Here is a 10,927-nt window from a genome sequence, read left to right as displayed (position 1 = left end):
TGCCTGCAGCTGAGACAGACGCCTCCTCACACCGGAAATCGCTCGACAGACATAAACATGGAATGTTTGCTTTACGGATACATTTTAAGGGCGTTCCTCGCCTGATAAGTATGGCTGGGTGGGGACGGGGATTCGGAGGGGATGGGGATGGGGTACAAACGCCCCTCGAATTACAAACTAAATGATATCCCGCCCATTTTTGGCAGCTGCCGGCGACTGGCACCCAACACTCGAATGGGAACTCCTTTGTTTCGTTTCGTTTCAATTAGCAATGCGAAATGTAATGCAACATTTAATTCCAGCACAGAGTGAAAGTAAATGGAAAAGCGGCCATCCTCCTGCACGCAAATCGATTGGCTCATTGGAGAATCTCGTGCTGCCAGTCGACGGCATTTAGCTGGGGCTTGAAGCGCTTCAGGGGACCTGCAAAGAGAGGAGAGGTCGTAGAGCCAGCGCAAATCATCTTTCATCAACCCACTTAACAAAGCATAGCGCTGCTCCTTCTGCAGGGCCATGTAGTCCACATTCGGGCCCGTCAGATGCTGCGCCAGCGATCCGCTAGCGCCGCCGCCCACCAGTTCGGGTATCCAAATCTCGTCCAGGGCCGACTCCACTGTCTGCAGCAGCGTCTTGAATTCACGCTGCAGTGCACTAGCCAGTGTGTCCTCGCCCCCGCCCAGCTGTAGCAGTGCTTTGCATGTGTCACGCACAACCTGCTGCTGCTGGCCGATCTTCGTGACGTGCTGGTGCAGCGCATCGATGAGCGCAATGTCTTCGAAGGGGTTGCCCGGCTTTAGGCTGAGCAACTTGCGTTCGTGCTTGCGTCGATTTTTGCTCGAGCGGAATGTCTTGCTACAGAAAGAAGGAGGAGACGGAGGAGGAGGAGGAGGAGAAGGAAGAGGAAAAGTGAAACTCTCTATAGCCTTGGCTGTGCTGACTCTGTGCTCTTACCCTGTGCCGCGGGATGTGCCGCTGTAGCGGGAGGAGTGCATACTCGTCGTATCGGAGAGCAGATCCACCTCGTCAATGTCCACGTCGCCATCACCTTCCATCTCCGCACCACTCGCCCGGCGCTGTCGTATGTCCAGGAGCCGTTGCTTGTATTCCAGAAAGAGCTGCAGATCCGACTTCAGGGAGCCATGCATCTGTCCCGCATGGGCCACCAAAGCGGGGGCTACCTTCTCATCTGCAGGATGATAGGGATGACAGGGATAGGGTTCAGGGCATACAAATAGAGAAGAAAAAGAGTCCCCTCGCTTACCCAAAACGTTTCCCCCCTGGAGACCCGCCTCGTAGATGGCCTTTCCATAGAGATGTCCTTCTAGCAGCACCTCCAAGTGCTTCTCCTTATCCTGGACATGCTCCTTGACCAACTCGGCCGCCTCCAGGTGCCTGCCCTGCTGCTGCAGCGGCCCCACCAGCGACAGAGCCACCTGATCGAGAGACTGATCCCCCAGCGCCTTGGCCAGCACCATAACCCTTTGCCAGTCGAGGGTGTGTCGGGCGCTGAACAGCGCCTGCTGCAGCTCCCCTCCACGCTCGTACATGAGGCTGGCATTCTCCAGCTTTGCACTGGCCCTCAAATGATCCGCATAGGCCACGCACAACCGACGGTGGAACTCCGGATGAGCCTTGTACGAGGACAATGCGACAGTGTAGAGGCTATGCTTCCGTATAAACTCCATGGCCTCGTCGTGGTGCTCCTCCCCGCAGCGAGCGAGATGCTGCACCGCTGACGAGTAGCGCTTGAGATTATCGTCGATCCGGAACTTCCGATAGTCCTCGGGCAGGGCCTTCAGTTCGTTCAGATACTGCAGGTACTCCTTGGGATCCTTTTGCGATTTCTGGGCCACAAACAGGGCCGTGCCGAGGTTATAACTTCCGAGAGCCACGTTGTACAGCTCGTTGATGTCCACGAGATACATCAGGTACTTCAACAACTGATCCTTCTGCGCCGGATCCCCGAAATCTCGAATGAGCTTCAGGGCCGAGTTCACATCTCCGAGTCGCACAAACACCGTGATCAGGGGCAAGCGGAAGCGAGTGCGGTCCTTGGCGGTCTCCGTCATGCGACTGAGGAACAGGGCACAGATGTACGACACCTTATCCTCAAACTTGAATCCACGCGGCAGGCGCTGTGGGCTCTCATTGGCCCTCCTCGGGTACATGGCGGTGGTGTCCTCGTTCTGCAGTTCACTGATGAAAAGACACAGCCACTGGATCTCCTGGATATCGCGCAGAAAGTCATCCACGTGATCCACAAACATCGCCACATTCGTGTCGCAGATAATGTTCAGATTGATACGATTCTTCCGCAGCAGCTTCATGGCCTCCAAATACTTGTCCCGCCGCGTTAGCGCGTTCAGCAGGACTCTCACGTGATCAAGGACCAGTAGTCGCGGATAAATGGCCTCCAGGTTGCCACGCGGCAGCTGGAGCACCACTCGCGCCTCCTCGTCAATGACTGTGACCAGTTTGGCGCCCCTTTCGATATTCCGCGAGGCCAAATGCTGACGATTGTCGGCGTCCACAAAGTGGAGAGTGTTCATTTGGGTGTAGGCCAGATAGGTGCCAATAAAGAGGAACGAAGTGACATCCTCGGCAATGGGCTCGCCACTCCGCCCCAGTTGCAGCAGATTCTGACGACGCAGGGTCACGAGTCCCCCTAAAAAGGAAAAGGTTCATTCATTCAAGAACATTCAAGGGAATAATCGAATCATTTGATACGTACTTTCGAGGGACGGCTCAAACTGTTTGGCCGAAACCTGTTCCATAGCTAAAACGTTGTCCGATGCGAGACTGACATCGTAGGTCTTTCCGCTGTCCAGAGTGTGGGCATAGATATGCCTGCAGTTGTGGGTGGCCCTCGAAAGGGCATTCACCAGACCATCGATCGTCAATGCATCGATCCAGTGGCAGTCCTCGTTCTCGCTCTTCTGGAGCCACAGAAGGCGGGTGATTCCCAGAGCGCTTGTTGTGGCCAGCAGTTGGCCATCTCTGGAGAAGTACGTAAAGTTTGCCAGCTCCAGTAGCTGCTCCCCATGGAGTGGCGGAAGTTTAATGGAACCGCTGGTGGGTTCTGGCTGTTGCTGCAGGCGATTCTTGAGCTCGTAGAAGTGGAACCTCCGGTCGCAGGTGTACACGCACAGCTGCTGATCGTCCCAGGCAATGGCATTGATGTATTCGTCCAGCTGGAGCACCCGCTGGGACATGGGCGGAGGCACCACGGCCCGTGCAAAGTCTGTGAGGAGCAGCCGCTTCCCATCGATCACACCGACAATGCCGTGCCGGGCATAGGGCTCCACATCGAAGGCCCAGCAGTAGGCGAGCTGTTTGCCGCTCTCCAGGACGACATGGAGCGTCTGTTCCGCACCCATGCGAGTGTCCCAGTGGACGACGGCCACTGGATCGGTGTCTGCATAGACAAGAACCTGCTTGAGGTACCAATGATAGTTTCCTATCGTGTACAGATACACCCTCTGCTGCTGCTCCTTCTCCTTTGCCGTGCGGATGGCCAGTATGTCCGAGTCCTCGCTCCACTTGAGCTGCAGTATGGGCTCCTCCTGCAGGTCGAAGGGCAGGACGAGCTCCCGATGCCGCAGGCCGTTCTTCTCGAACAGGGAGATCGTCGACTTGTTGGGGAACCACTGGGGCAGAGCAATCCAGTTGCCCGATGGACGCCACGCGATTATCTCCCTCAGATTGCTGCTCTTTTCGGCCGTGTGCTGGAGCTTACCCTCGCTGTCGTACACCTTGAAGGTGCGTCCGCCTCCAGACTCATAGGACACCACAAAGTAGGCGCCATCCCCGCGCCAGGCAATGTTCACATCCTGACTTAGCAGCTCCTGCGTCATCTGAGCTGTCTGATCCGTCGACTGCTTGGCAGCCTGCTTCCCAGCGGAGCCATGGAACTGTGTCTCCTTCTTGCCCCATCCCACGTTAATGAACTGCTGTTCGGCGGGCAGTTCCGCCTCCAGCGGCTGTTCGGCGATCACATCGAAGGTGGAGTTCATGACCGCCACATTGTGGGAGGTGGTTATAAAGGCCACCACCTCCTGGGTGGGCGACCATGCCATCCGCTCGATCCCCACGTCGCAGTAGGTGCCTTCGCTGGTGGCCAGTGTATCCGGATCGATGAGCAGCACCTCGCCGGCTCGCGTGGCCACACAGATTACATTGTTCAGCTGCAGGAACTCGGCTGCCACGATGTCGGGCAGATCTGCGATAACCTTCGGTGGGGTATTGCCGGTCCCCGTCACGGCGTACACATTGCTGTCGGTGACGATGTAGGTGGTTTCCGTACCCTCCAGCCTGACTTCCGGCCCCTGTAGCATCTGCCGGGGCTGGGGCACCTTCGTCTGCAGCTCATTGCAGAATTGCAGCTTCAAATTGCGCATATTTTCAAAATATTGCACGTGTGGAAACGGCGCAACAATTGCTGCAGGTCTGTTTGGATTAATACGGTCACACTGGCGCGCCAATTAGAGCTGGCGAAGAACCGATAGGCAAAGTGTGACTTAAAAGTATCCGTGACAGGTAGCATTTATCGAGCCACATAGTCCCGCAACATTCTGATACCCTTGGAAAAATAATAGTATAGATTTGAGCAAATGTTTGGCATCTTAGGGTACAATTAACTAGTCGTCCCTAAAAATAATAATAAGTATAGATTTGAGCAAATGTTTGGCATCTTAGGGTACAATTAACTAGTCGTCCCTGTTTCAAAGCTATATCCATGATATTTTGCAGTTTATGGTTTTCAAAATATATATTTATTTACAGGACACTGCATCTGATTGCCTTAATAGGTCTACAACATTTCAATCTGAGACATAACTGATTACTTATGTTTCCAATCAGCTGGGAAACAGAATTTTAATGTTTATTAAATGAAATAGGGTATAAAGATGTCCATACAGTCAAAGCGGATACCTGTTGACCAGCAACAATTACGTAACATTCCATTCACACTACGTTACATTCCATACACGCTTACGTTTTATGCTTTGATTTTTTATTTTTATTATTTTAGACATAATCGAATTAAAGGGAGTATTTAAACTAACCAATCTTGTAGAAAATTGATGAATTTATCGGCTAAAACCTTGTGTTCAGTGCTGAATGTCCTAACTAGCTAGTAATATTAAACCGAATATCAAAAACGAGGAATATGATGGAATCTGAATACAAATAATTTATCAGTATATTTTGAAATTTGTGACTTATATTTCGGTATATTTCGGACGGTCAGACAGTATATTTTATTGTCAAATCTGCGGTCACACTGCTCGCAAGATGGCCGCTCTCGTGTGAATTTTTTGTTTTAAAACCAAATTTGTATTTTTGTGCTCAAAATATTGTTTGTCCCAAAAGAAATGGCCGTGCGTGGGCTACACTCAGATTAGATGCAATTGCGCGGAATGCATCATCAGCAGACGGACAGCGTGCCCAGCGAACAGTCGTGAAAAAGCAATAGAAAATTCCATAAAACCAGCAGCCAGTTGCTGGTCGTCTAGTGTATATGTATGTGGATGTGGAAAAAGGCAGGAGGAAACACACACCAATATCGGAAAGATCGGGAAGGTGGAAGGTGCGTGTTATCCCTTCATTAGTGTGTGTGTGGGTGTTGTGCAAATGCTTATAAATATGCATAATATTGAAAAATATAGCAGGGCAATCAAGTCAAGTGAAATAATGTGCATGTGTCCGATTGCTTGATGCGCCAGCAGCAGCATCAGCATCGTCGCAGACGTCAGCAGAGGTAGCAGCAGCAGCAGCAGCGTTGGAGGCATTCTGGAATGTAGCAGCAGCCCCAACCCCAGCTCCCCATCCACACTGAGAATTGGGTAAGCATCGGAGCAGCAAGGTGCAGAAATGTTGTCTGGCTGTGTGTAAGTGGAGATATTTTGTTTTTGTGGCACGAAGCTGAAGCTTCTGCGTCCCGAGCGAGGATTGCCCAACGCCCTTTTCAAGCGTCGCGCTGTCTGCTTCCTTAATACCCTTTGGGCATGTGTGTGTGAGTGTGTGTGGGTGAAAGTGACGAGAGCGTGCGAAAAAAGGATAACACTATTCAGACAGGGCTGTGGTGCCCAATAAGCCAAAGGCGTGGAATTTCTGTGTTATATTCGATTGCATAAATGCTTTGTTTGCCTAATCATTATGATGATGATAATTATAAATGTATATGTACATATATAGGAGGCAAAATTGGCAACCGTTTGAAAGTGTTTGCTACTTTTTGGGTCACAGACTGCATCCGTCCATCGGCTGGGGCCCCATTGATGACTTGAATGCTTGATGACCAACCAAAACACGCTCTTTTCAATATCTGCTTTACGGCTGTGCTGTTGTCTGAGGTCAACTGGTTTATTCCGTAGTAGTATCATGAAAGCAAAAACTACGCATTTTTGTTCAATCATAATACGGGCAAAACAAAAACACGTTTTACAACTCTGCGGCGGCTCGGCTCCCTTCAGCGGCGCGGCGCGAAATTTCGTTTCTCTTGCTGTTGTTGTTGTTGTTGTCGCGAACGAGACTCCACACACACACACACACACACACTCTCGCAAACACATTTGCATATGTATGCACAGCAATCGGGCCATGAATGACTAGTGGGGGACGACAGGCCAGGCCGATAAATGCGTACGACAGCAGCGCCACCTACAACAAAAACAATAATTAAAGGCAATAACCGAAGCGTAACCGCATCGTAGTTTTGTTATGGATTTCCGTTCGTAGTAGTAATAGTTTGTTGTTGTTGTTGTTGTTGGAGTTGTTGCTGCTGGTCAGTTGGCTTCTGCGTCGTCTGTAGAAATTTTCGTGCGCTGACGTCACGTATAGGCGCAAGCATGGTGTACTTAAACAAGGTGAGGCATTCCCACACAGTACTCTCAGTAAAGTTTGTATCTTGAGCTCCGCAAAGAGATGGAGAGAGAATAAGCCACTCGAAGAGTGCCAACCCCACTGACATACAGCTTGTTCGCAACAACCGTCATATTCGGCGCCACAAAGCTCCGTCGCTCTGTCGCTCTCGTTTTTTTGTTTGTGTATTGCAACATGCGTGGGCGTTGTACCCGTTTCATTTGTGGTTCTGCCTCTTCCTGGGCGTGTGTGTGTGCGTGAGGTCAGTATTGCGTGAACTTTTTGCACTGGGTTGAGTAGAGTGCGACGTATCTCATTTGGCGGGAGCGGGGGCGGCATCTCATTATCTCTGCCATCTTCACTTGCGCTAATTGGACTTTTGCATGCGCATTACACTCTTGCCGTTTGTGGGTAGAAAAGGGCGGGAGGGTTGAATGCCAGTTGGGGGTATCTATTATTCCAATTGGGCATGTGACCAGGTTATTGGCTTACATCATTCTTAAATTGGGGGGGATCGGTTCTTATCTCCGTTATATTTTTGTGACATTATGACAGGTGGACACTGGCAGCTGGCAGCAATACTTTGGTTATCTGCTCGGACTGTGCCGGGGGAGATGGATGGCACTGCAGCACCTGCTGATTCCCGTTATCGTCTTGCTGCTTTACTGATACGGCATTCATTTCATTTCACTGTTCCCGTTTCATTTTTCGTTCCTCCTTTGCTCCTTTGTTTGTTTTTATGCTGCTTTCGCACAGATTTTACGCGCTTGGGCTATTTTTAGCTCACGTACGCGGCCTGGTCCTCTCCCATCTCCCTCTCATCCTCTCTTTGTGTGTTTTCCCGATGCGAATTCCATTTGGGCGAGCTGATGACGTCAGGAGATGTTCTCGTTCTCTGGGTTTCTCTAGTCACGGTGTACTGTTATCTGTAAATGCAGTGCGGGGTGGGGTAGGGAGTCCGACTCCAATCGGCGATGCTAATTGTACTTCAAATATGCAAAGAAAAAAAACAACAAAAAATTCCAGTGAGAAAAATCGCAAAATATCACGAACTGCAGCTGCAGAGTCCGAACCGAAAGAAAAAACAACAAACATTCCATCTCTCTCTTTCCCTTCCGTTCCCCCTCAAACAGTGGCTGCAACAAATTGCCTAGAAATGGAGATGAAATTGTAAACATGCAAAAATACCAAAAACCATGGCCCCGAGGCTGTAATTAGAAAGGAAATCGATCCGAACTGGCAAATACCCTTCCCCCTGTATATATTTATATATGTGTGTGTGTGTCTGTGTGTGTGCCACCGCAGCTTGGCTTACTTTTCAGCGAATATGTCCAAAAAGTGAGATACCAAAAACCACTGGCAACACCAAAATTGGCCTAAAGAGTGTGGGGCAACATGTGTTTGATTTCATTAGTACGTCGCTGTGCACCTGAGTGGCAGGGGGGCAGCAGAGATCTAAGCTTTTAAAAGGCATGCAACAAGTCGACAAATATCGCATGCGATAAATGCCAGACTCGAGAGAGAGCGGAGCCGGCATGCACAGAGAGAGCACACGCAGAGAGAAGAAAAGCAAAGCTCTCTCCGACTTTGAAGCTTTGGGCCTCTGGCTTCAATCTTCCAGCTTTCAATCCAAAACTCGCGATCGAAGCGCTCGGTCATGAAAAGTCACGCATGCGCAGGCTCTCGACTCGCGGCTCTCCCCAGGCGCATTGCCTCGTTGCCTCTCCGTGTGTGTGTTGGCCAATAATCAACTGCAATCCGCTTTTTGCAATACATAATAACAATTAATTAAATTTGCGGCGGTATGCAAAGCGGCGCGATAATTGATTCAGCTATCGGCTGAAATGGCAAATGGCAAAAAAAAAGTGCAACAAAAGGTGACAGAAGCGCCCGTTCGTGTGTGATGTAACCCCCCGCCCCGTAATCGCTTAACAAACAGCAAATCGTCATCTTTCGCTCTCTAAAGTAATAATTAATTATACAAACGCGAATCGAATGTTCATTCATTCAGCCCCAAAGGAGGCCGCACGGCCGCTTCCTCGGGCTGAACTTTTGAGCTGGTTTTTTTTTTTGTGGACATGGATATGGATATCCGATCTGTCGGATCATGCTATTTGGTGGCGCAATGACCTCTATCCATGGTTTCTTTTGATTCGCTTTTTCTCTCTTTTTCGGGGGGGGGGGGGGGGGGGGGATGTCCATTTAATTATGGCTTTGGGATCACAGATGTATTACAAATGAATGATTGCCCATCATTCGTCTGTGTGTATATTTTAATTAAATATTGCTCAAGGCATATTTTGTTGGACGATGTTTTGAGAGTCGCCAATGAAAGTGGAGTCCTCCCCTCCCTATCGCTCTGTCACTCTCTTGAGACTCTCCTCTCTTCCGTCTCTTCTTCCGATTTGCATGAATCATGCAGGCTGTGGAAAACCCTTCCTTCAATTGATTTCCACGCTAATTTCCACACGACGTGCATGCCACTCGCGACGACAGATCGTGGGCTTAACATTTTTTTTTTGTTTTGTGTCGAGCTGCGAAAAGCGATTTTCAATTTTCCAGCGCATTAGTCATCGGCCACTCTAATCGTTCCAGGCAGGGGAGTACTGGCGGCTGCCTAAACTGTAACTAGTTTTCGCCAACGCAGAGACCGGAGACGCTTGAGGCATGGCGGCATGGCAGCAGAGACTCTCCTGGAGCGGTGAGGAGGAGGCAGGGAATCCGTGTCTTGGTGGCTGGACCACGAAGTGAAAGTGGACAATGCGCTTGGAGAGGAGAAGTGTGTTGTTTTTGTTATCTGAAGACGCAGAAAGCACTGTAGTTTCAGCTTCAATTTGAAGACGCGTGAAACAATTTTGTAGCTTTTCTTGGCACTCTGCGTTTTCCAACCATCCATCCATCCATCCGTCTATCCACTTATTCAATTTGCCATTCACTGCACACACAAACGCCTTCGAGGCGAATGTGAAGACGCGGCTTAGACCCTTCCCCACTCCCCCCCCTCCCCTTCTGGCCAAAGCCAATGGCGCATTTCATTTCTCAATTAATTTTCTTTATTGCGTGCCAGGCACGTTCAAAATAATTGTTAAACTTAGACTTTGATTATTAATCGAATGTTAAATGGAGAGAAGAAGCAGCCGGAGAGAGAGAGAGAGGGAGAGAGTTGGATCCTCTCTCTGTTGGACAGAGAGTGCAGTCACCTCTCTCTCTCTCTCTCTTCTGGCAGGCGGCAGGGTATGATGGGAGTGAAAGTTTTAGTGTCGGCTTGCCAAAATGATAAATGCAACCGACCAGACAAGCAGACGGCCCCCCGGCTATCAAACAAATGCGATCCTCCATTCGTATCCCCCCCAAAGCACCCGAGGATATCCGGTGGAGAGACAGAGACAGAGAGAGAGAGAGACTTACGCATATTTTGAACATTGGCCCATTCCCATTGTCTCTTTCGTTTCTGTTTTGTTTCGTGACTTCTTTCGAGTGGTGGGGGGTGCGGTGAGGGCCTGTCTTATTGCCACTTTGTTTTAGTTAACTTTTATGATGATTTTGCAGCCAAAAAGAGACAGAGAGAGGGAGAGAAAGAGACATAGTGTGGTTGTGTCATACATAATTCTGTTATTGTTTTCTTTAATTGGTTTTTTGTGCTTTCGTTGAGTTTTCTGTGTAGACTTTCTGCGGCCCTGCACCGCACACTTTTCCCCCTTTGCTTTTCGTGCAGAGAATTTCATTTTGGGCCCCCCCTCGTCTGCCACCTGTTTTGTGGGTCGCCCGATAGGCAATCACTTTCCATGCGCTCGCTCCCGATTCTTTTCTCATTTGCATTTTTAATTGTGTCGGGGGAAAATACGGCTCTCTTCAGTGGAAAGTGAAAAGCGGCTGCACTCCCCGAAGATGTCCAATGCCCAATGATTCGCAATGGGATTCTGGCCACTTTCCCAACGCACAATGCCACAGAGGAGACAATGGCCGGGGTCTCCTCGATGACTGTGGCATTCCCACGCCACGCCCAAATTATTTGCACAATATGTGGCAAAAAAGCAGAGCTCCAGCTCCCGTAAATTCCAAT

The 10,927-nt window shown here is 49.9% G+C and overlaps 1 protein-coding gene across 1 annotated transcript; it reads right to left on the bottom strand.

The window, feature by feature from the left end:
* Window positions 1–242: 242 nt before the first annotated feature.
* On the bottom strand, window positions 243–4,470 carry LOC108155842 (putative elongator complex protein 1). Its single transcript, XM_017286952.2, has 5 exons — window positions 2,732–4,470; window positions 1,262–2,665; window positions 952–1,186; window positions 479–852; window positions 243–423 (listed from the first exon to the last, which is right to left on the bottom strand). Exons 1-5 carry the CDS (start codon window positions 4,395–4,397, stop codon window positions 359–361), a joined length of 3,744 nt encoding a protein of 1,247 aa, XP_017142441.1. The 5' UTR covers window positions 4,398–4,470; the 3' UTR covers window positions 243–358.
* Between the last annotated feature and the right edge of the window lie 6,457 nt (window positions 4,471–10,927).

Source organism: Drosophila miranda, chromosome 2 (genome assembly GCF_003369915.1).
Source record: "Drosophila miranda strain MSH22 chromosome 2, D.miranda_PacBio2.1, whole genome shotgun sequence".
Lineage (NCBI taxonomy): Eukaryota > Metazoa > Arthropoda > Insecta > Diptera > Drosophilidae > Drosophila > Drosophila miranda.
This window is presented reverse-complemented; position numbering and strand designations above follow the sequence as displayed.

Coding starts and splice junctions, on each gene's coding strand:
- LOC108155842 (XM_017286952.2), bottom strand. CDS start 4,397: ATGCGCAATTTGAAGCTGCAATTCTGCAATGAGCTGCAGACGAAGGTG. Junction 2,666..2,731: donor GTTTGAGCCGTCCCTCGAAA/GTACGTATCAAA, acceptor TTTCCTTTTTAG/GGGGACTCGTGACCCTGCGT. Junction 853..951: donor GGCACATCCCGCGGCACAGG/GTAAGAGCACAG, acceptor TTCTTTCTGTAG/CAAGACATTCCGCTCGAGCA.